The 25,934-nt window shown below is 42.8% G+C and overlaps 1 protein-coding gene across 1 annotated transcript; it reads left to right on the top strand.

Annotated features, from left to right (window-relative positions):
- Positions 1-783: 783 nt before the first annotated feature.
- On the top strand, positions 784-25,934 carry bcas2 (BCAS2 pre-mRNA processing factor). The gene is made up of 7 exons (XM_060932365.1): positions 784-923; positions 8,262-8,354; positions 8,444-8,514; positions 21,739-21,900; positions 21,990-22,040; positions 25,351-25,431; positions 25,527-25,934. Exons 1-7 carry the CDS (start codon positions 831-833, stop codon positions 25,651-25,653), a joined length of 678 nt encoding a protein of 225 aa, XP_060788348.1. The 5' UTR covers positions 784-830; the 3' UTR covers positions 25,654-25,934.

Raw genomic sequence — 25,934 nt, forward strand, 5'->3', positions numbered from 1 at the left:
CATGAACATGGGATACATTTTCTGATATGTTTAAGAAATGAGAAGCTACTCACTGCATCAGTTTTGGTTAAAAGAACTGTCGTAACTATCCAATCAAAAACTCATATGTTTTCTTATTTAAAGCCGAATGGTGGGCGGCACGGTGGTGTAGTGGTTAGCACTGTCGCCTCACAGCAAGAAGGTCCGGGTTCGAGCCCAGTGGCCGACGAGGGCCTTTCTGTGTGGAGTTTGCACGGTGTCCGCGTGGGTTTCCTCCGGGTGCTCCGGTTTCCCCCACAGTCCAAAGACATGCAGGTTAGGTTAACTGGTGACTCTAAATTGACCGTAGGTGTGAATGTGAGTGTGAATGGTTGTCTGTGTCTATGCGTCAGCCCTGTGATGACCTGGCGACTTGTCCAGGGTGTACCCCGCCTTTCGCCCGTAGTCAGCTGGGATAGGCTCCAGCTTGCCTGCGACCCTGTAGGACAGGATAAAGCGGCTAGAGATAATGGATGGATGGAAATCCAAATGGTGAATTTTTCTTTTTTGTTTTTTTGTCCGAGCAAGCGTACTATAATAAGTGTATAATGCTTGGATCAGTTGCTCCGTCCTCCAGTCCACAAGGTGGCGCACGTTAACATCAAAACATAAGAAGAAACCGATTTCCCACCCGGATTCCGACAAGCCACGCCTCGAGCGCAGTTCCCAAAAAAGCAGTGATACGATTGGTGAGTTTGTCTCTGAGCGTGGTTTGGTAACCAATTAGAGTGTAGGAGGCGGGATGTGTCGGAACATGGGTAGGAAAGAAAGAAAGTCGGTGTGATAGCGTGTTGTAGTAACGCCGTTTCAATATGGCTGGCGCTTCGTCGGTAGCCGGTGAAGTGTTTGTTGACGCTTTGCCGTATTTTGATCAGGGATATGATGCTCCCGGTATTAGAGAAGCAGTAAGTACAAAGTATGCAACTGTCAGAGATTAACAGTGAGTAAGAATGCAAGCTAATGCTAACTAGCACACTGTGGAGTTAGCAAGCTAATGCTAACTGTAGCTAAGTAGCACACTGTGGAGTTAGCAAGCTAATGCTAGCTAATGTAATGGTGCTGAGGGGGAGACTGACTTTCATTTAACTGGATTAGATTCAGTGTAGTGAATTCACAGTAATATTTACACCAAATCTGTTGACACACCAGGGTAATTAAACTAATTCTTCAATAAAGCATGAATAGTAAAACAAAAGCCTGTGATTTTCATGTTTGGTTATCATGTTACATTAAAATATTAAAATTATTTTTGTCAAAAAATTGTTTGCTTTTGTTGCATGAAATGCTTAACCTCTTAAAGCTAGACTGCCTTTCAGATTTTTCAACTGTAGGTCATAAAAAGAATGTTCCCCGACACCAAATTATTTTTTGTTTAGTGGACCGAAAGCGACTGAATTCGAATCACAGACTTCCAATTTTATTAGTTTTTTTTAAATAGAGCAATTAATGAATTTATCTCCACGTGGCCCTAAATTCTCTGCTAGTTTTTCCTGCTTCACCATGACCCAATTCAAGATACTACGTCATGCGTCACGTGGTGGGCTTTCCCCTTTCGAAGGCATTGTGGGATACAAATTTGAAACAGAAGAGAAAAATGGAGGACATGTGCGAATGAAACGTGAAAGACTGACTACAGTAATGGAAAGCCAGAAGAAATCTATGTCATTTACCAGCTAGGAGGTCCGCATGGTGAAATACCGTGACCGAGGTCTTGAAAGTACTGAGCGAGGCCCTCTGGGCCGAGGTCAGTATTCAAGGCCGAGGTCACGGTATTTCACCATACGGACCGACCTTAAGCTGGTAAATAATATATTTACTTTTTTCTTGACCAAATTCTAACAGAAAACGAGAGCGCCCGAAAGGGAAAACCGAGCCAAGCTGCCATTTTGAATCCTCATTCACGGCTGTAATGCAAATTGCTTCCTCCTCGGTATACAAGTGCACTTCCATGGCAGGAAAAAAAACTACATTTTGCCGCCTATGTAGTCCCCGATTTATACAAAATTGAGTCATTCAGGATTCAGCCATGGTTTTGCTCGATGTTAGCAAGTTAGAGGTTTTTAGTTTTCTCCTGAAATGTTTTCTTTTATTTCTTCTTCCTCAGGGTAGTACAACTTGCTTTTGCTATGAACACTGTCATTATCGCTATCCATGCTGTAAAATTAATGATATTCTCCTGAGAAATGTTGGCAAAAATGTATAAGATTTTTGATAATCTTATAAATAAATTTTATAAAAAAAAAGATAAATGTTGACAAAAAAATTCTACTATGTTTGTTGTTGTGAATGAGCGAGTTGCCAGAGGTCCGTAACTGGGTTCCGTATCGTAGGATACAGACCCGCTCGCCAGCCAATCAGAGCGCAGGATTTGATGAAAACTGCACCACGAAAAAAAGAAAAGACGTTATGTTATATACAAAGGAAAGGAAACGCAGGACCAAACTAATAAATATCGGCGGTCAGTGAGCACCTCGGTGTGATCAGCTGTTCGTTTAGCGACAGAATGATCTGTCAGTGAACGGTCAAGGTAAACCTGTAGATGGCAGTAATGCAACACTGTGGATCCCAGCTGCTGTAAAACCCAAAAGAAGAAGATAAACCTGTGCATGCGCACACGGACTTCCTCCGTCTGCTTCACTGCGCAAAGCGAGTGATTTCATGCACATTATTTGCTCGGGAATCCCCTCAAATTAAATAACTTCCTAGACACAGAATGGCCTGATATTTTGTGAGATATTACAGAAATAAACATACATCACAATGACCACATTTCAGACGGAACTAAATTTCACCGATTTTATGAAATCGAAAGACTGTCTAGCTTTCAGGTCTTGGGTGCTGGGAGATGTGGCTTGCCTAGACAGATGTACCCAAAATTAATAAAGAAATGTTCCACAATTATCATACTAGTGCATCTCAAAAAATTAGAATATTGTGAAAAAGTTCAAAATTTTCCATCAGTTATTTAAGAAAGTGAAAATTTTATATATTATAGACTCATTACACATAAACTAAAATGTTTCAAGCATTTTTCTATTTTAATTTTAATCAGTATGGCATACAGTACAAAAACATAAAAAAAATTTCAAAATATTAGAATATTTCATTTCGAGTTTGAGTAAAACAGTATGAACACAGTGTATCTCTCGGTCTAGTTCAGTACACACAACCACAATCATGGGGAAGACTGCTGACTTGACTGTTGTCCAGAAGATGATCACTGATGCCCTCCACAAGGAGGGTAAGCCACAAAAGGTCATTGCTGAAAAGGATGGCTGGAAAAGGTGCACAAGCAACAGGGATGGCCACAGTCTTGAGAGGATTGTCAAGAAAAGTTGATTCAAGAACTTGGGAGAGCTTCACAAGGAGTGGACTGAGGCTGGTGTCAGTGTATCAAGACCCATCACAAACGGACATCTTCAAGAAAGGGGATACAACTTTCGCATTCCTAATATCAAGCTACTCCTGAGCCAGAGACAATGTCAGAAGTGTCTTATCTGGGCTAAGGAGAGAAAGAAATGGACTGTTGCTCAGTGGTCCAAAGTCCTCTTTTCAGATGAAAGTACATTTTGCATTTAATTTGGAAATCATGGTTCTAGAGTCTGGAGGAAGAGTGGAGAGGCACAGAATCCAAGGTGTTTGAAGCCCAGTGTGAAGTTTCCACAGTCTGTGATGATTTGGGGTGCCATGTCATCTGCTGGTGTTGGTCCACTGTATTTTATCAAGTCCAAAGTCAACACAGCCATCTGCCAGGAGATTTTCGAGCACTTCATGCTTCCATCTGCTGATGAGCTTTTTGGAGATGCTGATTTCCTTTTCCAGCAGGACTTAGCACCTACCCACAGTGCCAAAACTACTACCAAATGGTTTGCTGACCATGATATTACTGTGTTTGATTGGCCAGCCAACTTGCCTGACCTGAACCCCATAGAGCAGGGGCTTTCAAAGTGTGGGAGAGTGAGCCCCCCCCTCGGAGAGCAAATAAACAACCTCGCCCCCCCCTTACAATTTTTGTTGTTGCTATACTTAATGTTCCATTCGTATTTTTAAAAAATGGTTGTTGTACACACTTTTTTTTTTCTTTTTCACATTTTAAACATCTGTGCTTTTTAAAACATCTTGTTTTACACATTTTAAACATCTCATAGCATCGTTAGCTAGCACCTCTTGGCAGACAACACACTGTGGCAGTGGAGCATCTTCAGATCCAGTCCATGAAAATCCAAACTTTAAATAATCGTGGTCATACTTCCTTCTTTTTTCAGTCCCCCCAGGATTTCGCGGGCCTTTTTTGTGATTGTTGCGGGGGGGTTTCCAAAAAAAATTGCGATGAAAGTTGCGGTGTTTTTTTAGGTTTTTGTTGTGATTATATTGCGGGAGGAAGTGAAAGTTGCGAGAAATTGTTGCGATTTTCTCTTTTTGTGATTAAAATTGAGTGATATGTTAAAGATTAAGTTATTACTGAAAAACTTTTGATTAAAAAAAACAAAGACACTGAGAAATGGTCCTATAAACAACTTTACCAATATAAAAGATTACCAGGACTACAAAAATGCAGAAAAATAGGCTTTACTTATCCAAATGCACCTGTTGGTTCAAAAGTTAAAGTGCAGAGAACCTCACAGCACAACATGAAGTTACCTTCAAATATAATATAAATGCCTCAGCTTTCATATAAGAAAAAAACTATTAATACTAGTACTGTGTGCAGGCAGTCTCTCCTGAAGACTAAATTAAACAATTATAAACTAATTAAATAAATGGCTCAGGCTTCATAGAAGGAAAAAAAAAAACAATTTGAACAGAATCTCACAGTATGATGCTGAAGCTGCCTAAACAATGGAAAATAAAATATCATTTTGGCAAAAATGTTGGCATCCATTAATTTCTTGTATTAAATAAAAAAAAAAGTGCACACAGTCCTTCACTGTAAACATAACACACTTTCAGTGTTGCCAGATACTGCTGACGTTTTCCAGTCCAAAATATGTTCAAAACCCGCCAAAATGTACTTGAAACCTCCCTATCTGGCAACACTGCGCGCATGCTGCTTCTCTTGAACACACGGAAGTAAGGCGGAAGGTAGTTTGTCGACGTCACCTCAAGACGACGCCAATGATTGGTCAAATTTGCGGGAAAGTTGCGGTGATAGGATATAATTGCAACACCGCCCTGAATTCGCGGGGATTGGTTGAATTTGCGCTGAAGTTGCAAATCGCAACATCCTGGAGGCTCTTTTGCTTGGCCCAGACTTTGTCTCCTCACTCACTGTAGCTTTAGGTACTAAAAATCGATCCATTTTGTCTCTCACGTTGCGCCCCCCCTGAAGAACTCTGGCGCGCCCCACACTTTGAAAAGCCCTGCCATAGAGAATCTATGGGGTATTGTCAAGAGGAAGATGAGAAACACCCGACCCAAAAATACAGATACGCTGAAGGCCACTATCAAAGCAACCTGGGCTTCAGTAACACCTCAGCAGTGCCACAGACTGATCACCTCCATGCCACACCGCACTGATACAGTAATTCATGGTAAAGGAGCCCCAACCAAGTATTGAGTGTATAAATGAGTATACTTGTCAGAAGTTGGACATTTCTGTATTGTAAATCCTTTTTTTGATTGATCTTAGGGAATATTCTAATAATTTGAGATACTGGATTTCTGATTTTCATGAGCTATAAGCCATAATCATCAAAATTAAAACAAAAAAGGCTTTAAATATTTCACTTTACATGTAATGAATATAGAATGTATGAAAGTTTACCTTTTTGAATTAAATTTTGAAAAAAAGGAACTTTTTCATGGTATTCTAATTTTTTGAGATGCACTAGTGTGTGTATATAAGCTTGGTCTCTATGGATACATAAGACCTCAGAGAACATATTGCCAGTGACCGTAACATTGTTTGTTACTATGCTTGAGTAAATTGTGATAAACCACAACGCAGAGTACTAACCACTATACGATCATGGCTAATTGTTATAAACCAAAGGAAAAAAATATATATGGGTCCGTCTCAGAAACTGGTCTCTCATTTGGGACATTATGGTCAAAAAATAATTTTTTAATTTTACTTTTTTTTTTTTTTTTTGCATTTACCTAACACTCAGTGTTTCTTTTGTCCTGTTTAATAAGAATAAAGATAGCATCTTGCTTTATCTGGCCTCCACTGTGGAAAATTTTTTTGATTCCAATTCAAATGCTTTTGTAAAATTGATGTTCATATAAAATAACTACATCATGAAGAATTAAAGGCCCTCCTTCACAGATGAGTGAAAATATTGAATAAATTTCCTCTTTTTGATTGCTTGGGTTAAAAATGGCAAGTTATGATGACTGACTTGATTATTCACTTAAATATGAATAATATGATACATTTTGGGTATTCGATATGGCGAAATAGGACACAATGGAAAAATCAAGAACACACCGGAAAGATGAGAATAACGGCGGTGGTAAAAGAACAGCGACTGTACCGGCTGAAGGTCGCGCGGGTCTCTGCTGCGGCGCGCAAGCAACGGGACATCACTACCGCACCGGACGGAGCGGGGGCGGGGCAAAATGACTGGCCGTAGATTCTATCAAAAGTTCGATCTAAATTGACCATGGTTGCAAAATATTGGCCAAAAATACGCAAACACTACGAAATATGAAAGTAAGATGAAAAAGAAACATTCTATTGCCTTATACTGCAAGACTAAAACAAAATAAAACTGTCAAAACTCACCTTTTCAGTGATAACGTGTGAACAGATCACCCGCGTAACAGAAAGACCGCAAATGGAAGCACGATCAACTTCTAAGGGCCTCTGCATGCTCTTGCGACAAGGCTTTCGCAGATAGCTTTTCGCAGACAGTTGTAATTTATCGTTGAGCGGGGAGTAATAGACGTGCGCGATGTTATTCACTGCCACAACGCAAGGGGGCGCGAAGTCGCTAGGAGTAGTTGGTGGGTGTGGTTAGTGGAGTGTTTATCCTCCGGTTACTTATAATGACTAGAACTGGAGTCGTATAGATGTATGTACTTCCTCACTTCCTCGATCAACCGCTCTTCGTGCTGCTCCATCTTTGCTCGTGTTTTTAAAAATGGCGGTCGTGAAAACAAAACAAACCGGGAAAGTAGGGAAGCGGAAGTGCGTGTACAACGGATGTAGAGTGGACCAATCAGAGCCCTCTTGTCTGCAACACTGTCTGCGGTGGTCACAATTTTTGGGAGGTGCGCGCAGAGCGTCTGCGAGGGGGGGCTTCGCAGACGCCATCTGCGACGCCATCTGCGAGGACTGCGTTGTCAGCATAAATTGGCCTTAACTGTTGGAGTGGAAAATTCCATTCTACACATGTAAATTGTTAATGTGTGTCCTTCCCTGCACACAAATAACACGCTATGGTAAAAAATGGACCACAACTCATTTTATATCTCAGAAATTCATACAAGACCAGCTACCATCGTAACACATTCTGTAAGAAACATATTCTATACCTAACTTTCAGCTTTCGTTTTAAAAAACAAAATCGCAGATTTATAACTAAATTTTTATATGGCGTAGTGATTTTAAGTTCCTACTTTTGGTGAGGTAGTGACCTTGACCCTGAGGCTTTCCGTTTAGATCAAAACACACGATCGTATTGGTTTTGGGTCTGCGGAAAATGGAGTTACAACGGTGATGAAATATTTTGCATGATGTTTTATTACGGTTATGATTATTCTGTGAGCGCACCAATCCTTAGGTGTATAAAGTTACAACTTAAAATACAATTAGTGATAACTGTAGACTTTTCAGTGAACTACAACCTTTTTAAGGGAATGCGATGTAGTCGACCATTTATCATGTCCCAGATCAAGCCGCCATTTTTCCACAAATTTGCAGAATTTTTGCCAAATTCTGAAGAGTATTCACATCAAAGATTTAGTTTTATCTGTATTATTTCTTTCATCATTTTATTTCAAATTAAAACCAACATCGCCATTCAAAACCATATAGTTTATTGACTGTGAGTATATTTAGTGGGGGACCCCCACAGTACCCAGTTTCTGAGACAGACCCATATATATATATAATATTTTGTCCTCGCCTGAAGTATATTGATCAAATATACCGTGCACTGAGAGGCTCCGGTTGAAATTATGGATTCTCTGAGGTGACCGGCATCGTACTATTTTGTGAGGAGCGCAGCGCTGAAGCTCCGCAGGCTATGAAAGTCACCTATAAGCTGCCCTAAACGGTACCGCTGTCTGTTTTTCAGGCTGCTGCTTTGGTGGAGGAGGAAACCCGAAGGTACAGACCTACGAAAAATTACCTGAGTTACCTGCCGACTCCGGATTTCTCAGCTTTTGAAGTAAGTTCTGTCAGACTTCTAATGTGGCTCTCTCTCCCTGATTGTATGCTGGATAAATTGACGCATGAATACTTGTATTCCTCACACAGACCGAGATCATGAAGAACGAGTTCGAGAGACTTGCTGCACGCCAGCCCATGGAGCTTCTCAGCATGAAGAGGTAAATCACGCTTAAAACCAGCGTTCTGAAATATTGTCCTACCAAAGAGTTCTGTGTAAACTTCACACACTTCACTTTTGCATGCAAGAAGAATACATTCATACGGTGTTTTTTCTGTTCATGAAAATATAATACAGAAAGCTTGCGGTATAGTTTTATGAAAATTAGGGCTGTCGAAGTTAATGTGATGTTTGCGTTTAACGCATTATTTCCTTTTAATGCCAAGAATTTTTTTTGATGCACGATTAACACATGCATGTTCTGTGCCCCCTCTCCTGGAGTTTGGGAAATCAGGAAGTGACGTAGCGTGAGCGGGCAATGTAGCGAGTAGCTGGTTGGCGTAAGTCATGATAAAGTGCACTTATGTACAGAATCAACTTGTTGCATTCTGACTGTTTACATAAAACATGTGTTGTAGTTTTTTTTTTTTTTAAAATATGCTTTTGATGGTCCAGAGGGGAGAAAAGACGACGTGTTAAGGTGTGTGTGAAAGAGGGGGAGAGAGAGAGAGAGAGAGAGAGAGTTAGTTTATTTTATTCTGAGAAATGTGTGAGTAATGTAAAAGTGTTTATAAATGCAGTTTTTTCTCATGAGTGTGCTGTATACAGTTGTGGTCAGAAGTTTACATACAGTGACATGAACGTCATCTTGGATATGAATGTCATGGCAATATTTGGGCTTTCAGTAATTTCTTTGAACTGTTCTTTTTCCGTGGCAGAATGTACAGCATACATCTTTAATTAAAAACAAAAAAAGAATTTGGTGCACAAGTTTTAATTTTCTTTGGGTTTTCTGGAATCAACACAGGGTCAAAATTATACATACAGCACACCTAATATTTGGGTAAAATGTCTCTTCGCAAGCTTCACCTTGACCAAACGTTTTTCTTTACCATGAACAAGCTTCTGGCAGAATTCTGGTTGGATATTTCATGACTCTTCATGGTAGGATTGGTAGAGTTCAATAGTTTTGTTTTTTTTTTTCCTTGGCATGGACTCGACTTATAAGCACGGTCCATATATTTTCAATAGGGTTGAATCAGGACTTGTTTTAAGCTTAATGTTAGCCTGCTTTATCCTCTACAACCAGCTCTGATGCGTGTTTGGGTTCACTGTCCTGTTGTAGCTCCCAAGTCGTGTTCAAGTTTCTGGTGGTTTATGCTGAAGAATTCTGAGGTAGTCCTCCTTCTTCATTATTCCATCCACTTTGTGCAATGAACCAGTTCCGCTGGCAGCAAAACAGCCCCAGAGCATGATGATCCTACCACCACCACCAGCTGGTACACTGTCCCTCTGTACATGGTGGTCATTGTGGCCAAACAACTCAATCTTTGTCTCATCTGACCATACAGCTGTCCTCCAGAAGGCCTTTTTCTTTGTCCGTGTGGTCAGCTTCAAACTTTAGTTAAGCTTGAAAATGTCAATTTTGGAGCAGAGGGTTATTTCTTGGATAGCAGCTTCTTAGTCCATGGTGATCGGAACTGTAGACAGTGATCCATCAGCTTCCAGTTCATGGCAGGGCTGTGTCATGGTGGTTCCCAGGTTGTTCCTGACCTCGGAACTGTAGACAGTGATCCATTAGCTTCCAGTTCATGGCAGGGCTGTGTCATGGTGGTTCCCAGGTTGTTCCTGACCATCCAAACCAATTTCCTTTCAGCTGAGGGTGACAGTTTGGGTTTTCTTGAAGCAAAGTGGCTTAGCAAAGTGACTACACCTCACAATAACTTGGATATAATTGTTTGAACTGATCTTGGAATTTGCAGTTGTTTAGAAATGGCTCTAATGGCCCTTTTCCACTACCCTTTTTCAGCTCACTTCAGCCCGACACGGCTCGCGTTTCGACTACCTTGGAGCAGCACGACTCAGCTCGCTTCAGCCCTGCTTAGCACCCAAAACTTGCACGGTTTTGGAGTGGGGCTGAAGCGAGCCAAACTGAGCTGAGTGAGGCTAGGGGTGTGAGCAGACACTCCCCTGTGCACTGATTGGTGAGGAGGAGTGTCCTCACATGCCCACACATGCCCTGCAAGCACGCTGGGATCTGTAAACACCATAAACCCGGAAGAAGAAGAATTACGAGAATTTCTGAAGCCTTATGCGCCTCGCCTCATCTATACGCTCTTGCCAGTATCTGTTGGCGTTGTCGGTGACAACAAGCCACAGCACCAAGACCAGCAACACTAACGACTCCATGTCCTCCATGTTTATTGTTTACTATCCGGGTCGTGAGACTACCGCTTAAAAGCTCACTGATGTCACTGTTTGCGCCGCCTAACGACATCACGTGACGTCCACCCACTTTCGCTAACTCCATCCAATGTGTCCACCCACTTCCAGCCAGCACGGTTCAGCGCGGTTGTAGTTGAAATGCAACTCCAACAGCCCCACTCAGCTCGACTCAGCCCAACTCAGCACGGCACGGCTCAGCCCAACTCAGCCGCGTTGGTAGTGGAAAAGCAGCATAAGAGACATTCCGGAGTTGTGTATATTTGCGTTCCTCTTTTTCAGGTCTGCACTGAGCTCCTTGGACTTTCCCATTTTACTGTGTGTTGGTCAATCCAACAAGTGCTGTAAAAAAAAAAAACTTTTTTTGAAGGCACAGAGAAGCTACCAGCTGTAGCCATTCATGATCACTAACAGGAAGTCAAGAGACCTCAGCCTTGGCAAGATAAGAGACATTTTGGAAGTTTCAGCACCTCTGAATTAATAATCTAAGTGAGTGTATGTCAATTTTTGACCCTGTGTTGATTTCAGAAAACCCAAAGAGAATTAAAACTTGTGCACCAAATTCTAGTGGTTTTTTTAATTAAAGATGTATGCTGTACATTCTGCCACAGAAAAAGAACAGCTCAAAGAAATTACTGAAAGTCCAAATATTGCCATGACATTCATATCCAAGATGACATTCACGTCACTGTATGTAAACTTCTGACCACAACTGTGTTTACCAGTGAGTTATTGCATTTTGCTGGAAAACATTTTTGAGCTGTGTGCCTTAACAAATGTATTTATTCGGGTTTTATATTTTAATTTTCTTTATTTAAAGACAGCCACTCCTGTTGTCCAGAATCCACATCCCCGAGTTTTAGTTTATTTTATTGCATAGTTTGAGGCTGGAAGTTAAGTCCAAAACTCGAGGAAAATACTATATTGTTTTGTTCACCCTGAATTGTGCGAAACCCTCAAAATGATAAAGTTAACGCTGCTTTTTTTATTTTAAATGCAGTGGGGGAATAAAATACCCACAGAAATAATTTTTGCTGTGTCCAGCTTTATCCTTCCTCACCTGGCCACATGCATTTGCTTAAAGCAAGCAGATTTGTCCACTCCCACTCACCAAAAAGTTGAAAAATAACATATCCCTTTAAGGTACATTTTAGAACAGATAAATGTGTGATTTAAATAGTTTAATTGATTGACGGCTCTAACGAAGACCTATAAACTCGCTCTGCAGTAAGACGGTATAATAAGGGAGGACAAAGCATTCAAACACCGGCTTTGCATTTACAGACTTTCTGCATGATATAGAAAGCACCGTGTTCACCACGTGCAGTCAGTTTAGTGCAAGCAAAGAAAGTCACGGCCAGGATCAGAAATCTTTTGATAGTTTGACCACAGCTTTAGATTGACGTTTTATTTTATTTTCTGTTAGGCAGCTGGGCCATAGAAGGTTCACGCTGCACGCTGCATGCTGCACGCTACATGCGTGTAAAGAAAAGTGGACAAATATAGCATGACTTGCTCTGGGCCATAGAACGGCGTTCACGCTGCACACTTCACGCGTGAAGCGAGAAATGAACATGCACACTTTTTTCTAGGCGTGAAGATGGAAATTCCAGTCAATGCATGCACGACCCCAAGGTCACCGCCGCGCCAGCCAATCAGAACGGGCATCGTACGTCGTGTATGACATCCTGGTATAATTGAGAAATAGTTCTTCATCGGGATTGTCAAGCAGATTATAGAATGTTCGGTGAAATTCACCACGGGTTTCTCTCAGAAGGAAGTGTTCTCGGCTCCAAATTCTGTTCCTTTTTCTCTTCCTCTGTCTCAGTAAAAGCAGAATGAGGCAATCGTCGTCATCCGAAGAGTCCATATTGTTGGTTACTCGGTCAAAGTAGAACAGACGCAACACGTGAACATCCAAGCATGAAGTTTAATGGCCCAGGGTCCGGTTCTTCACGTGAACGTGTAGCGTGCAGCGTGCAGCGTGAACCTTCTATGGCCCAGCTGCCTTATACAAGACCGCTCCTGCACGTATCCTGGGTTTATTTGGTTTGTTGATTATCCATGTCCAAAGGAAAAAAAAAGTTCACTGTGTAGTACTAACATGGACAGAAGAGGCAGATTGTGGTGCGTAATATTGTAAATGGTGTATCCATAGCAACCAAGAGAAATATTCAGTACTCTGTGATGATGACTGGATCAGGGATGAGATTTTTCTGCTTTTTGGCGGAATTCCGCATTTTTGGACTCAAAAATGCTATTTTTTTTATATTATTGCAAATCTGTTGAGAAGATTTTTTTTTTTTTTTTTTTTATTGGGGGAGGTAGGGTTCGTTTATCCTGGTGACTGAGACTGAACTCGTCAGTGTTTACATTTCTATTCGAATGCCTCCATTTTGATTCCCACACAATCTTGTTTAACGATAGCTGGTATGTGAAGTAAAACTTATGTTATCTGATTTATGATTGGTCAAAACATTGACATTAAGGATATAACAGCCAACCAACATTCATCATAGTGAAAGCTTTCCCGCTATTTCACTGTGACTTCCAAATTTGCTTATGTTGTACATTTCGATAGTTATTGTGTTCATAATATGTTTAAACATAAATGCCGAATACGATTGACAAGTGAGATGAAGCTAAGGTGCATGAAATAGATGCGAGTGTGAAGAACAAGTTCAGATGGGACTGGTTGGGTAATAGTTACGCTAGCCCTGGTAGCTAGCAAGCATGGAAAGAAGGAAAGAACTGATAAGCTTGTGGCTCTGGCCAGAAAGCGCTGGTTACGTAGGTAACCGTGGTTCTACGACTGGTGGAAGACCGCCAGATGGTGCAGTTCAGACTGTGTGAAACCCCTTGAGCTAGCTGCATCTCTTGCCGAGAATTTATACCCAAGTTGTCAACTCATGATGTATGACGTGCCCTAAATGATAAAACAGTAGCACGCACGTCTATCATTGCCTGGAGCCTTTCTCGCCAGAACCAGAGTCCCGAGTGACTGGTCTATCTGGCGGTCTTCCACGAGTCGTAGAACCATGGTTACCTACGTAACCAGCGTTCTACTTCCTTGTCTCCAGACCGCCAGATGGCGCAGTTTAGACTGTGTGGAAGACTTATGTCCAAGCTGTCATGAGGGCCCAACTAATACATAAGACATAACAAAGGAAAAAAACACCACAGACTAGTGTTATGTTACTGACTTCACTTTATTGAACAAGTCAGATTAGTTACACTTCTATTATTGCATTTGTAACAATCAAGAACTGGTGGAGGCTGTAAAGCTCACACCTCCCATGAAAGGAACTGCTGTTGTCCACAGCTAATGAACAGATGGAGCGGCGCTAAACACAGCCTGCATGCATGATGAAGAACTAGTAGCAACATTTATCCTGTAGAACCTGGAAAATGTGCAGGCCGATGTCCAGGTTGCGGCCGAACAAATATCCAATAGACTCACACCCTTCAGGGCAGCCCAAGAGGTAGACACAGAACGAGTGGAGTGACATTTTACTGCCGTCGGCATGTCATGGCCTGTAGAAGAATAAGCATAAGATATAGCGTCTGTAATCCAATGAGCCAACCTATCCTTAGACAAGGCCGCTCCTTTACATCTGTCAGTGAAGCGCACAAACAATTGATCAGTGGTTCGCCAGGCTGCTGTGGCTGTCACATACTGCCCAAGTGCCCTAACAGGACAAAGGTCCATGTTCAGTGTATTATCTGAAGGATCCAAAGCAGGAATAATCGGAGGCCTGTTAACAAAATCTGGACCCATCACTTTAGGTAGAAAAGTAGGGTTCGGCCACAACGTTACTCGTGAGATCTCTGGCCCCCACTGCAGACACAGTGGGCTGACGGAGAGTGCTTGCAGCTCACTTACCCTTTTTGCTGAGGCCACTGAAATCAGGAAAGCAGTCTTCATTGAAAGCCACTTAATGTCAGGACTCCCCAGAGGTTCGTATGGAGGGCTACAGAGACTGTTCAACACAATATGGAGGTCCCACTGAGGTATGACGCATTTGCGAGGCAAATTCAAACGTTTTGCACCTTTCAGGAAGGTCACAATCATTTTATGCGCCCCGACAGGGTGCCCATCAATTAGACCCCTGTAGGCTGACATCGGAGCCACATATCCTCTCAGGGTTGATGCAGAGCAACCAGCCTCCAAAAGGCCCTGCAGAAATTTCAAAATGTTCTTCAAAGTACTTGCCACTAGGTCAATACTGCTTTCAGAACACCATGCTGAATAATATTTCCATCTGCCACTATACAACAGGTGTGTATAACGAGCATTTAGAAGAGTGTTCCTGACCCCCTGTGAACATTCCAGTATGCTGGATGAGCCCCCAAGGACCAGACCCAGAGCTTCAGTCTCTGAGGGTGTCTGTGCCACAGACTGCCATTCAACTGGGTCAGCAGGTCTGTCTTGACTGGTAGAGGGCTGGGTGGACCTGTCAACAGTGCTTTCAAAAGATAAAACCAGGGACTGTATACACTGTATGGCGCGACCAGAAGCACAGGCTGGTTGGTCGTCCGTATGCGCTCGAGTATCTGCCATATCAGTGGGAACGGAGGGAACGCATACAGCCTCAGGGTTGGCCACTGATGGGCCAACGCATCCTGCCCCAGGGACCCAGGCTCGCCCCGCAGTGAGAACCACTTCGGACAGTGGGTCGTCTCTCTGGTGGCAAATAGGTCCACCTCCGCTTGTCTGTAGGTTTTCCAAATCATCTAAACTACCTCCTCGTTCAGGAGCCACTCCCCCATAAGGGGCCTGCCCCGAGAGAGTGTGTCCGCTACACAATTCTTCTTCCTGGGCACATGTATCGCCCTCAGAGATAGCAGGTGTGCATCCGCCCACAGCCAGATCCGCCTGGTTAGGGTCTTCAGCAAGGAGGACCTCGTCCCCCCCGGTGGTTGATGTGATATACTGTTGGAGTGTTGTCCGACCGAATAAGGACATGTTTGCGTTCCAGCTGTCCTCTGAAGTGCTGTAGCGTCAGCCAGACAGCCCGCAGTTCCAGGTAGTTTATGTGGCAGAACCGGAACCTGTCCTGCCACACACCATGAATCCCCTGGTGATTCCACACTCCACCCTAGCCATGTTGACTGGCATCCGTGGTGATGACATCCCTCTGAGCTGGAGTTGGTCCCAGTGTGACTCCCCTCAGAAGAAAAGATCTCCGTGCCCACTGCTTCAGGGAGGCAATGCCCTTTGGTGTCATCGACACTAGCACACGCTTTTGGGTCTGAGCTGAGAGTCTCTTGGCCCTCAGCCATGATTGGAAAGGCCGGAGATGAAGCCTGCCTAATGTAGTAACAGGTGTTGCAGCCGCCAACATGCCTGCAAGACGCAGCAGCAGGCCATAGCGGACGGTCTGACTCGACCGGACTCGTGTGACCAGCCCCAGTATGTTGCGAATTCTTCCCTGAGTCAGGCACGCTTGTAGCGTGATTGCATTCAGGTGAATGCCTATGAAGTCGATGGTCCGAGTCAGTTCCAGTGTGCTCTTCTCGAAGTTCACCGTCAAACCAAGAGCTGAAACATGATTGAGTAGTATCTGAGCATTCGCACGCGCTTGCTCTGGGGACCGTGCACAAAGCAGCCAGTCATCCAGATAGGGTAGGACGCGGATGCCCTGGCGATGTAATGGAGACAGGGCCTCGCGCATGCACCTGGTAAAGACCCGGGGGGCCAGTGATGGCTCAAAAGAAAGCACCTTGAACTGGAACGAGCGACCTTCGAAATAGAAACAAAGGAAGAGACGGTGCTGAGGATGAATGGGTACGTGAAAATACGCGTCTCGTAGATCCACTGTAATGAACCAGTCTCCCGCCTCCACTGAGTGGAGCACGTCCGAAGTACGCAGCATACAAAAGGGCAGCTGCTTGAGGTAAGTGTTTAGATGGCGTAGGTCTAGTATTGGCCGGAGCCCGCCATCTTTCTTGGGTATGACGAAGTAGGTGGAGAACACACCCCGATGTGTCTGGGGGTCTATTTCTTCTATGGCATCTTTGTTTAAGAGGGACTGAATTTCCGATAGTAGGGCAGAACGTGTTTCTGGGCTTTGAGCACATGTGACGCGTAGCCCTAAGTTTAAAGGAGGTTGGCAGCGAAATTGAAGGCGATAGCCACCTTTTGAGGACCCACAGGTTTGGCGTTGTTGAGCCCCAATACTCCAGCTGTTGAGGAGTAAAACGCCCTGCCGCCAGCCGCGCACCATCAGTCTCGTGACTGTGGGCGGTGTGCAGCTTTGGGGGGACGGCTGTGAGTCGCCCTTGGAAAAGAGGTAGGGGGTCTGCCACGTGTTCCCCGCTGGGGAAAGCCATGTTCTGTTTGCCTCCGCTGAGGCTGCTGGAAGGCTGTTGCTGTATGGTGGCGGTAGGAAGGGGTGCCGCGAAAGGTAGGTGGTGGCAATGCCTGAGGTCGTCTGAAAGCAGGTCTCGGTTTCACATGTTGGGAGCGTGTTTCAGAAGCAAGTTGGCGGCGGTTTAGAGCCTCTTGCGCTGCTGGGCCAAACACCTGCCCAGGGGCCAAGGGTAGTTGGCGCAAGACATTCCTAGCTGCATCAGGAAGAGGGGACTGTGCTACCCAGATCTGCCTGCGGGCTTGGAGTAGCAGTCCCATAGACTTACCACACTGCTTAGTCATTGCCCCCACGCCTTGAAGAGCAGTGTCTATCAACTCCGAGGCAGCCGCATCTGAGGTTGTCTGTAGGGTTGTCTGCAAAGCAGGTAGTAGATGGGCCATGGTATTCAGAACCCGCCCCATTGTAGCCTGAGTGTTATAAGCTCTACACACCAAATTGTCAGTGCGTCTGTTCTCTGGGCTAGGGCACCATGGGTCAGCACGAAGGGCTTCATCAGGTGGGGCAACCAGTGACACCACCACTGACTTCACCGGTGGCATGGGCCCCAGACCTGCAGAGCCTGGGTTTGCCATGGAAGCCAATAGTCTAGTGGGATGGTCCATTCTGCTGGTACTTGCCTCCTTTAGTGCCTTAGTAAACATCTTAAAGTCCTCACAGTGAGGGACAAAGAAATCATTGCTGTGTGTGGATAAGCGGCAAAGACGGTTTGTCTGCACCAGACTCTGAGGAAGAGGTTCTATGTTAAGCTTTGCCAGGGCCATTCGAATGGTTCCTGTTAGAGTGGCATTGACCACTGATGATTCTGGCTCGTCCTCTGACTCCCTGCCACTCTCTGTAGCAGGAGAGTGGAAGGCAACATGGTCGTCTGGGAATGAAAAATCTCTGCCCAAAGGAAACAAGCTATCTGTGGCAGCAAGAGAAACCGTATCCTCCTCTCTGTGTAGGGGAGATGGAGGCAGGATTGGCTGTGAAGCAGGCAGAGGGGCTTCATCCTCTGTCTGAGAGCCAGGCTGTGACATATGTTGTGAATGCATACTAATAAGCATCTCTCTTATCTGTGCAACACTCTCTGTCAATTGATCTACCCTGCGTCTCAGCTAGGGCTGGGAATCGATCCAGATTTCCTGGATCGATTCCGATTCATAAGGTCACGATCTGATTCGATATCGATTTACTTAGATATTGCTGAATTGTCACTTTTAAAGTAAAAACTGTCCTTATTGACAGGAACAGCCCAATACGTGTTTGTGCATGTAATTCAACACCAAATGCCTTCTCCAGTGCAGTTTGATTCGCCGCAGGTTTAGCTGAAACTGTGTTGGCGTGGTGCCTGGATAAGTGGTTGCGGAGATTGGTTGTATTGCCACTATATTTTACCTCTATGTGGCACAGTTTGCACACTGCTTTTGTTCTGTCGACTTTGTCTCTGTCCTCGTAACGTTTGAATCCAAAGTAATGCCATACGTCAGCTTTCAGGCCAGGTGGTGATTTTAGCTGTGCAGCTTCAGCCATCTCGCATTCTTAAGTTTCGGTTTTGTTTGCCGGCACCCGCTTTTTATAGCGGTCCTTGCGCGGTCGAGAAAATAGTGCCTATAGCCACCTGGAAGAGATCGATCCACACATTTTTGAATCGATCTCGTATTTTTTGAACGTGAATCGATATCGGATCGTGGATCGATCTTTTGAACCCAGCCCTAGTCTCAGCTCCTGTGAATGTTTGGGCTTTTTCACTTTTGGGGGAGCATGCGAAGCCACTGGGCGCGAAGCCACTAGGCACATAGCCACTGGGCGCTTACCTGCGCGCTCCTGAGCTGGAGGAGAAGAGAGAAGGTAGTCCTCTTTTCCATCAATGCCTGCTAATCGTGCTTGCCATTGTTGTATGGAGAGCAGGCTACAATGCACACATGGATCAGTCATAGCCTCTCTGAGATGATTAATTCCCAGGCAGCTGGGGCAGCGATCATGTGGATCTTCCACTTCCATGGGTGTACCACCCAGAACACACCAGGCCATACTTACCAATTGTGTTAACGTTGTTGTATTAATTATTGTAGCCTATTAACACACAATCAGTTAACATTATGTGTCATGGAGAGAACACACAAGAGAACTGTTTGTTAACAGTGCTGTAATCCAATCTGATTCACTGTAAGCTTGAGGCCATACAAATGTTTTGGTGCTGGGGGCTGAGCACCTTGCACTTGTGAAGCGGAAAAAGGCACAGGTAAACAGGTGCTCTTTATTTATTGTTTCGCTACGCTGCGCCGGGGAATGGGGACAGGTAGTGGTCTTTTCGCTATTGCGCTGCTGCACCGGGGACTGGACGCTAGCGTGCTACTGATTGTGCTAGACCGGTGGAGAGGTCGGTCACCACGCAACTGAACTTACCTCTTGATGCCGAGCCGGGGATGGCGTCGGTTCTGGTTTAAGAAAATGTGTTGCGCCGGGGGCTGGGCGCTAGCACACGTTCAGACAAGAGTGTGAGGTGATTATAGTACAGTGTTCCAATGCTGGCGTGTGGGCATCGGACTGTACCTAGCTGCGAATGCTAGTCAGCGTGCTAGACCGGTGTGGTGGGTCTACACAGCAAATATAACTCGCCTTCTTCTAAGACTAGCTTTCCTAAACTGGAATCCACTGATATATTCAATCTAATCCGAAGGGTAAAACTGTGGAGCCAGCTGTTGGAGACCACTCCATAAGATAGCTGTGTTGCATCCACGTCTGATCTCGACAACGGCAAGAAAGCTAAAGGCAATGATAGACGTGCGTGCTACTGTTTTATCATTTAGGGCACGTCATACGTCACGAGTTGACAACTTGGGTATAAATTCTCGGCAAGAGATGCGGCTAGCGCAAAGGGTTTCACACAGTCTAAACTGCACCATCTGGAGGTCTGGAGACAAGGAAGTAGAACTCGAACTAAAGAAGTCATGCTAAGAATATTGAAACTGTATATAATTGTAAATAGACAATGCCATTGTCAAGAAACTATACATGAACATTCCAAATAGACAATTCCATACTAAAGAAACTCTACAACATTCCCTCAAATAGGTGAGTTTGATTATCCCCTTCTATTCCTCAGATGATTGTGTGCAACAAGTTTTGCACACAGTAATATTCTGTTTTAACCCAGCCATCTAAGTTGTTGGATTTTTTTTTTTTTTTTTTTTGGTGGTGTTCATGGATAGTTTTCTAGAAAATGTTGACTGACATTTAGATACATGTAAACTTTCATGTCAGTTTAAACATTAGATGAACATTAACTTTGATTCCATTATAAAATAATGTTTATTTTTCAGGCATAACATAAGGTATATGAAAATGGTTTATAGTATCTTAGCATACACCTGAAAAAAATTTCAAATATTTTGTAGTTATTCATATTAGTAACGGTTTCTTTATTTGTTCCTAAAAATGGATTTGTCATATGTATTTCTTATCAATTGTAATAACTTTCCAGTTGTTAACAATTTAAGGGTATTTCTTTTTACGTTTGAGATTTAAACTCATTCTTTTTTCAGAAGATCCAAGTTTCTTTTGTAAGGTCACAAAAGTTAAACTTTAATAGCAAAGTTTGAAACTTGGCTATGTCTTCAAAACACGCAATTGTAATTTTTTTTGTCAAAAATGCATGCCTTCATACTCAATTTTTGACCAAGTGTCATGCAAAATGTAACATTAAACATATAAAGGAAAGAAAATGGTGATTTATGGGTATATTGTTACAAAACCTAAAAGGTTGCACTGAACATGCTGGAAAATTCAGACAAGGTGGGATATGATATTTAAGAAAGAACACTTGTCATGATACAAAAGTTTCAGTTGATGGCATGTTGAATTGGGATATTAACTTCGAGAAAAATACATATATTTCATTGCTAAAGTTAATGGCTTTTGGGTGTTTAAATTGCCAAAATCCATCAGCTTCCGGGGGCTTCACCTCCTAGTCCCCCACTGGGGCGTTGCCCCTGGACCCCACTGAGGACCTGCGGGCCCCAGACCCCCCACTACTTTTCAGATTTTTTTTCTCAACATGCGCACTCTTCCCTGCTGGATTGAGTTGGTATTGTATACATTGGTGGCATTTTTTCATAAGATACAACCGAACATCCATGAATCTTGTCAGGGTCACTCTTTACTTCAGTGTTGTACAAAATCAGTTTTAGCTCTGACCTGCCCCCTGCTGGACAGTAGTGAATAAAGAGGAGAAAATGAAGTGTCCTGTTGGCAGAGCTGGCATTTATACATCGTCACTTGTCAGATATAACTCTATTTTTAGTGCCTTTAGGAAAACAGTTGTCTTAAGATTTGTCCCAAAAACTAAGACACCAAGAATCAACCAAAGGACCATCTGTTTTACTCATAATGCACTGGAAATAGTTTAAACACTGCAAAATAGCAACACAGACCTTTTCCATGTCCTAAACCATACCCTCTTTTTTTTTTTTTCTTTTCTTTTTTAAAGCTTTCTTGACGAGCAGGGCGGTGTAGTTATACGTCGTCTTTATTCTCTGAAAGAACTCCACTTATTGTCTCTGAAATGCTACGGTTTAAAATACACCCTCGCTTGATGCGTCTTGTTCTTTTGTAACGCAACACAACCTCCACATGCACGATTTCAGATACGAGTTACCCGCTCCATCATCAGGCCAAAAGAATGACATGACAGCATGGCAGGATTGCGTGAATAACTCGATGGCCCAGCTGGAGCACCAGGCAGTGCGCATAGAGAACCTGGAACTCGTGGCACAGTACGGCACCAATGCCTGGAAGATGTCGAATGAGTACGTATCAGAACGCACTGGATCATGTTTTCAGTGTGTCAGATCATGTGCATCCTGCTTCTCTTACCGAGTTTATTTGTGTTCATTAGTAACTTGGCGTTCATGATTGAAAACGCACAGAAGGAGCTGCAGAAGGTTCGGTAAGTAACTTGTGTGTTAAAAGAGAAAAAAAAAGATTTTTCACAATATTAGGCCAGGATTTTTTTTTTGGGGGGGGGATGTTCTGGTTATTAAAAATGATTTTGATTTAAGTAATGAGCTGATAAACTGTAAATCCAGTTTCATGTAACTAGTAAACCTGTCAATTTAGTTCAAATTTCCTACATAGTAGATAAATATATTGAATACATTTGCTTTGTGAAAGTTGATGTGTGGTGCAGTGGTTAGCACGGTCACCTCATAGTAAGAAGGTTCAGGGTTCCAACGTCACGGCCGGCAGGGACCTTTCTGTGTGGAGTTTGCATGTTGTCCTTGTGTCTGTGGGTTTCCTTCAAAAACATGCAGGTTAGGTAAAAATACCCAGCCAGTGGGGTTGCACAAGCCAGTGCATACTTGGCACCGGTCCTCAGCCCAGATAAATTGGGGAAGGTTGCATCAGAAAGGGCATCCAGTGTTTTTTAAATAAACTATGCCAAATCAAATATGAGGATCATAAACTGGGAAGGATGCTCTGCTGTGACAACCCTGAAGAAAAAGAAGAAGAAGCAGCAGCTTTGTGAAATGAAAGAATAAAAATGCTTAATTTGCCTTCTGGGCATGTGTCACTTCTCAATAGTCAAGTCAAGTTTATTTGTATAGCACTTTTAACAATAAACATTGTCGCAAAGCAGCTTTACAGAATTTGAACGACTTAAAACATGAGCTAATTTTATCCCTATTTTATCAATAGTGAGTGGAAAATTCAGAGAATCCAAGCTAAAGAAAATATGGACATAATTTCTACTGCTTGTGATTTCTTGCTGGCGATGTGTCAGTTTCAAAAACCAGCAAAACTTAGTACTTTTATATAAAGCACATTGTCTGTCTGTCTATCTGTCTGTCTATCTGTCTATCTATCTATGAATTAACATTCAATACATAAAGGGTCCGTGTACCCTTTGGTCATTTCTATTTTCTGGGTCAGTGATAGAAATAATAAGTATAGGTAATCGTATGGGGCTGAGTAAAATTAAGGATTAATTTCACGAATGATTTTCGAAGTTTTGAAAATTCGCGACGAGGGCAATTTCAAAACTTTGAAATCACGAGTGAAATTGATCCTTAATTTTACGAGGAACCATACAGTTACTTGTTTATAATATATAGGGCCAGATTCATACTTCGGAAGCCATTCAAGTTTACAACATTTGTCCTTCACGTTTTCTGGACCAATCAGGGCGCAAGACTATCTTGCACGTTTGAATCGGTTTCTAAAGCGTCTTTCATCATGACACGGCGACACGACACGAGGATTTTGAGGTTTATCATTTCTTCGTCAAATATAGTGAAACATGGCATTGCAGAGTCAGCCATTTTGTTGACAAAATTTGCTAATTTTTGTAACCGTAACCAAGCAACGAACTAGCCAATAGCATTTCAGAAATACGGCCCCATGTTAAGGGAAAAAAAGCCCTCCTTGATTGACCAATCAGAATTGAGTAATTTGGCCCTATGTATTATAATAATAAATAACAACAACTAGATAGAAACTGACTAAAGTCACAGTGATTTGCACTAGCTGTTACAAACCGGGACGTCTGGTCACCATACCCTATAGATCCGGAACAGTAAGAGACGGAGAAGGACGCTAAGTGAGGAAAAGTTGCGCCGTGCCACCTTGAACAAAAAAAAAACTGATTGAAAAGAATCATGAAAATTGACAGAGTTATAAGTGATTGAAAAAAATCCTGTTTTTCATGGCTCATTCCAGATCAGTGATCCAGATCAGCACCAAAAGTCATAGCAACATAATTCAGCCCAGAGGTATTCTTCATGTGAAATTTGGTGATTGGCTGAAAACTGAGGGAGAAATCACGTCCTAAAAAACGTTAGAAGAAGAAAGTCGAAAGATCCTGAGTGAGAGTAACAGTTTGTGCCAGCGGTACTGGCTCAAATTAATTAATTCATTATTAATAATAAATAATAATGACATGAAATAGTTATTTGATTTGCAGTTTTAAAATCCAGATGTGAGAAAAAAACTAGCCATTTTTATTATCAGAAAGCGCAGATATGAAACTTAAAAGCATCTTGTTTTTCTTTTCTGTGTACATCAAAAAATGAAATCGCCAACGAAGTAAGACTGAAAAGGGGTCTGTTTTTCTGAAACCTGTAGTTGTCGCTGGTACGGCCATATACAAGAACCCAAAAACATGAGACTCGGTGCAGCCACACAAACATGACTCACTGGGTGGCTCAGCGCCAGTCAGTTTATGTTCCAGGCTCACTGAGTGATTCAGAGTGAATCGGTTTACATCCCCAGCCCACTGAGTGATTCAGAGTGAATCAGCTTACGTGTTTGACTCACTGCATTCGAGTGAATCAGTTCGCATACCAGCCCACTGAGTCAGAGTGAATCAGTTTACATCCCCAGCCCACTGAGTCAGAGTGAATCAGTTTACATGTTTGACTCATTGAGCAATGTGAAGCAGAGCACATTCAAACAATGTAATCTGAAATCGCTAGTCATTTTCCATGTGCATAAACTTCCATGATCCTGTATTGTGAACAGTTGTGCTGTGTAGTTTCTTCATACTTGTTAGTTGTTCTGTGTCTAATATAAATGGGGTTCTGAAAAATGGACGTTCAGTTTGAGTTCATCTACAGTTTTGTTTCTTTTATTTATAATGAAAGAAAGGGAAAAACAAGCTGCTTTTAAATGTATTTGTGAAATAATTCTGGTAATAAAGACAAAAAAATGCCTTGTTTTTCATTTCTCCTGCCTCGATAATGAAACCACAGCCAAATTTATTATTATTATTATTATTATTATCAGCAAAAAGTAATTTGTGGAACGAGTGCTTTTAATGCATTTTTTTCTATTGTGTATAAAGTTATTGGAAATTTGGCTGTTGTAAATCAGTGTTAGAAAAGGGAAAATTTGATCAAGTCCTGTGATGAGTCATGAATGTTCTAACTGCTTGAGAAGCGCGAGATTGATGACTCTGACGGGGTGATGGCAGTGGATAGGTGGATCGGCTATGCTACATTGCCCCAGGTGTGAATGTGTGTGTGTGGATATGTGAGCATTGTGCCCATGATGGACTCGCGTCCCAAGCATGGTATATCCGTGCCTCGCGCTCCATGTTCCCTGAATAGGCTCCGGATTCACAACACTAACTTATGACCTGGGGATTAGGATGATGAAGTTTCTGCAGGATTGATTCTTTACATATGGAAATATTTTATACTTTAGTACCTGTGGTTAATCTGGGCTCAATGTCTTAACATGATTTAATGCTGGTGTTACAGGAAGCACATTCAGGACTTAAACTGGCAGCGGAAGAACGATCAGCTCACTGGCGGGGCCAAACTGCGAGAACTGGAGTCTAAGTCTGTGTTTTGAATATAAAAGTTTTCTAATATTCATCATATTTAAGCTCCGTTTACTTTGTAGACTGACTGGGTATTTTTGTTAAATTTGACAGCTGGGTGTCCCTCGTGAGTAAGAACTACGAGATCGAGCGAGCCATCGTGCAGCTGGAGAACGACGTCAGCCAGCTGAGGCAGCAGCAGGGAGATGAGAACAAGGAGAACATCCGACAGGACTTCTAGTAAGTGACATGCCTGTCCAGCGCAATCTGGAACAACAGATGGATGCACCGTTTCAAAAAAAAAAGACGTAAAAAAGGACATTTCCGAGAAGAGCGTGGAGATGTTTCTGAACTGTGAAGTGAGCAGAGGAAATGGTATTGAAGTTCCAGTACCTGATCTGTAACTGTTTTTGAAAACTTGTTACAGTATAGTTCAGCGAGAATTCTTTGGTTTGTATTTTTTTTGTGTTTTTTTTTTTTTTTTTTTGTGTGTCTGTGAATGTCAACCAATTCTTTAAACTC

The sequence above is a fragment of the Neoarius graeffei genome, chromosome 10 (genome assembly GCF_027579695.1).
Source record: "Neoarius graeffei isolate fNeoGra1 chromosome 10, fNeoGra1.pri, whole genome shotgun sequence".
NCBI classification, from domain to species: Eukaryota; Metazoa; Chordata; class Actinopteri; order Siluriformes; family Ariidae; genus Neoarius; species Neoarius graeffei.

Excerpts from the sequence above, each read along its gene's own strand:
- bcas2 (XM_060932365.1), top strand. The coding sequence starts at position 831 with ATGGCTGGCGCTTCGTCGGTAGCCGGTGAAGTGTTTGTTGACGCTTTG. Across the intron at positions 21,901-21,989 it reads GCCTGGAAGATGTCGAATGA|TAACTTGGCGTTCATGATTG; the intron begins GTACGTATCAGA and ends TGTGTTCATTAG. Across the intron at positions 22,041-25,350 it reads AAGGAGCTGCAGAAGGTTCG|GAAGCACATTCAGGACTTAA; the intron begins GTAAGTAACTTG and ends CTGGTGTTACAG.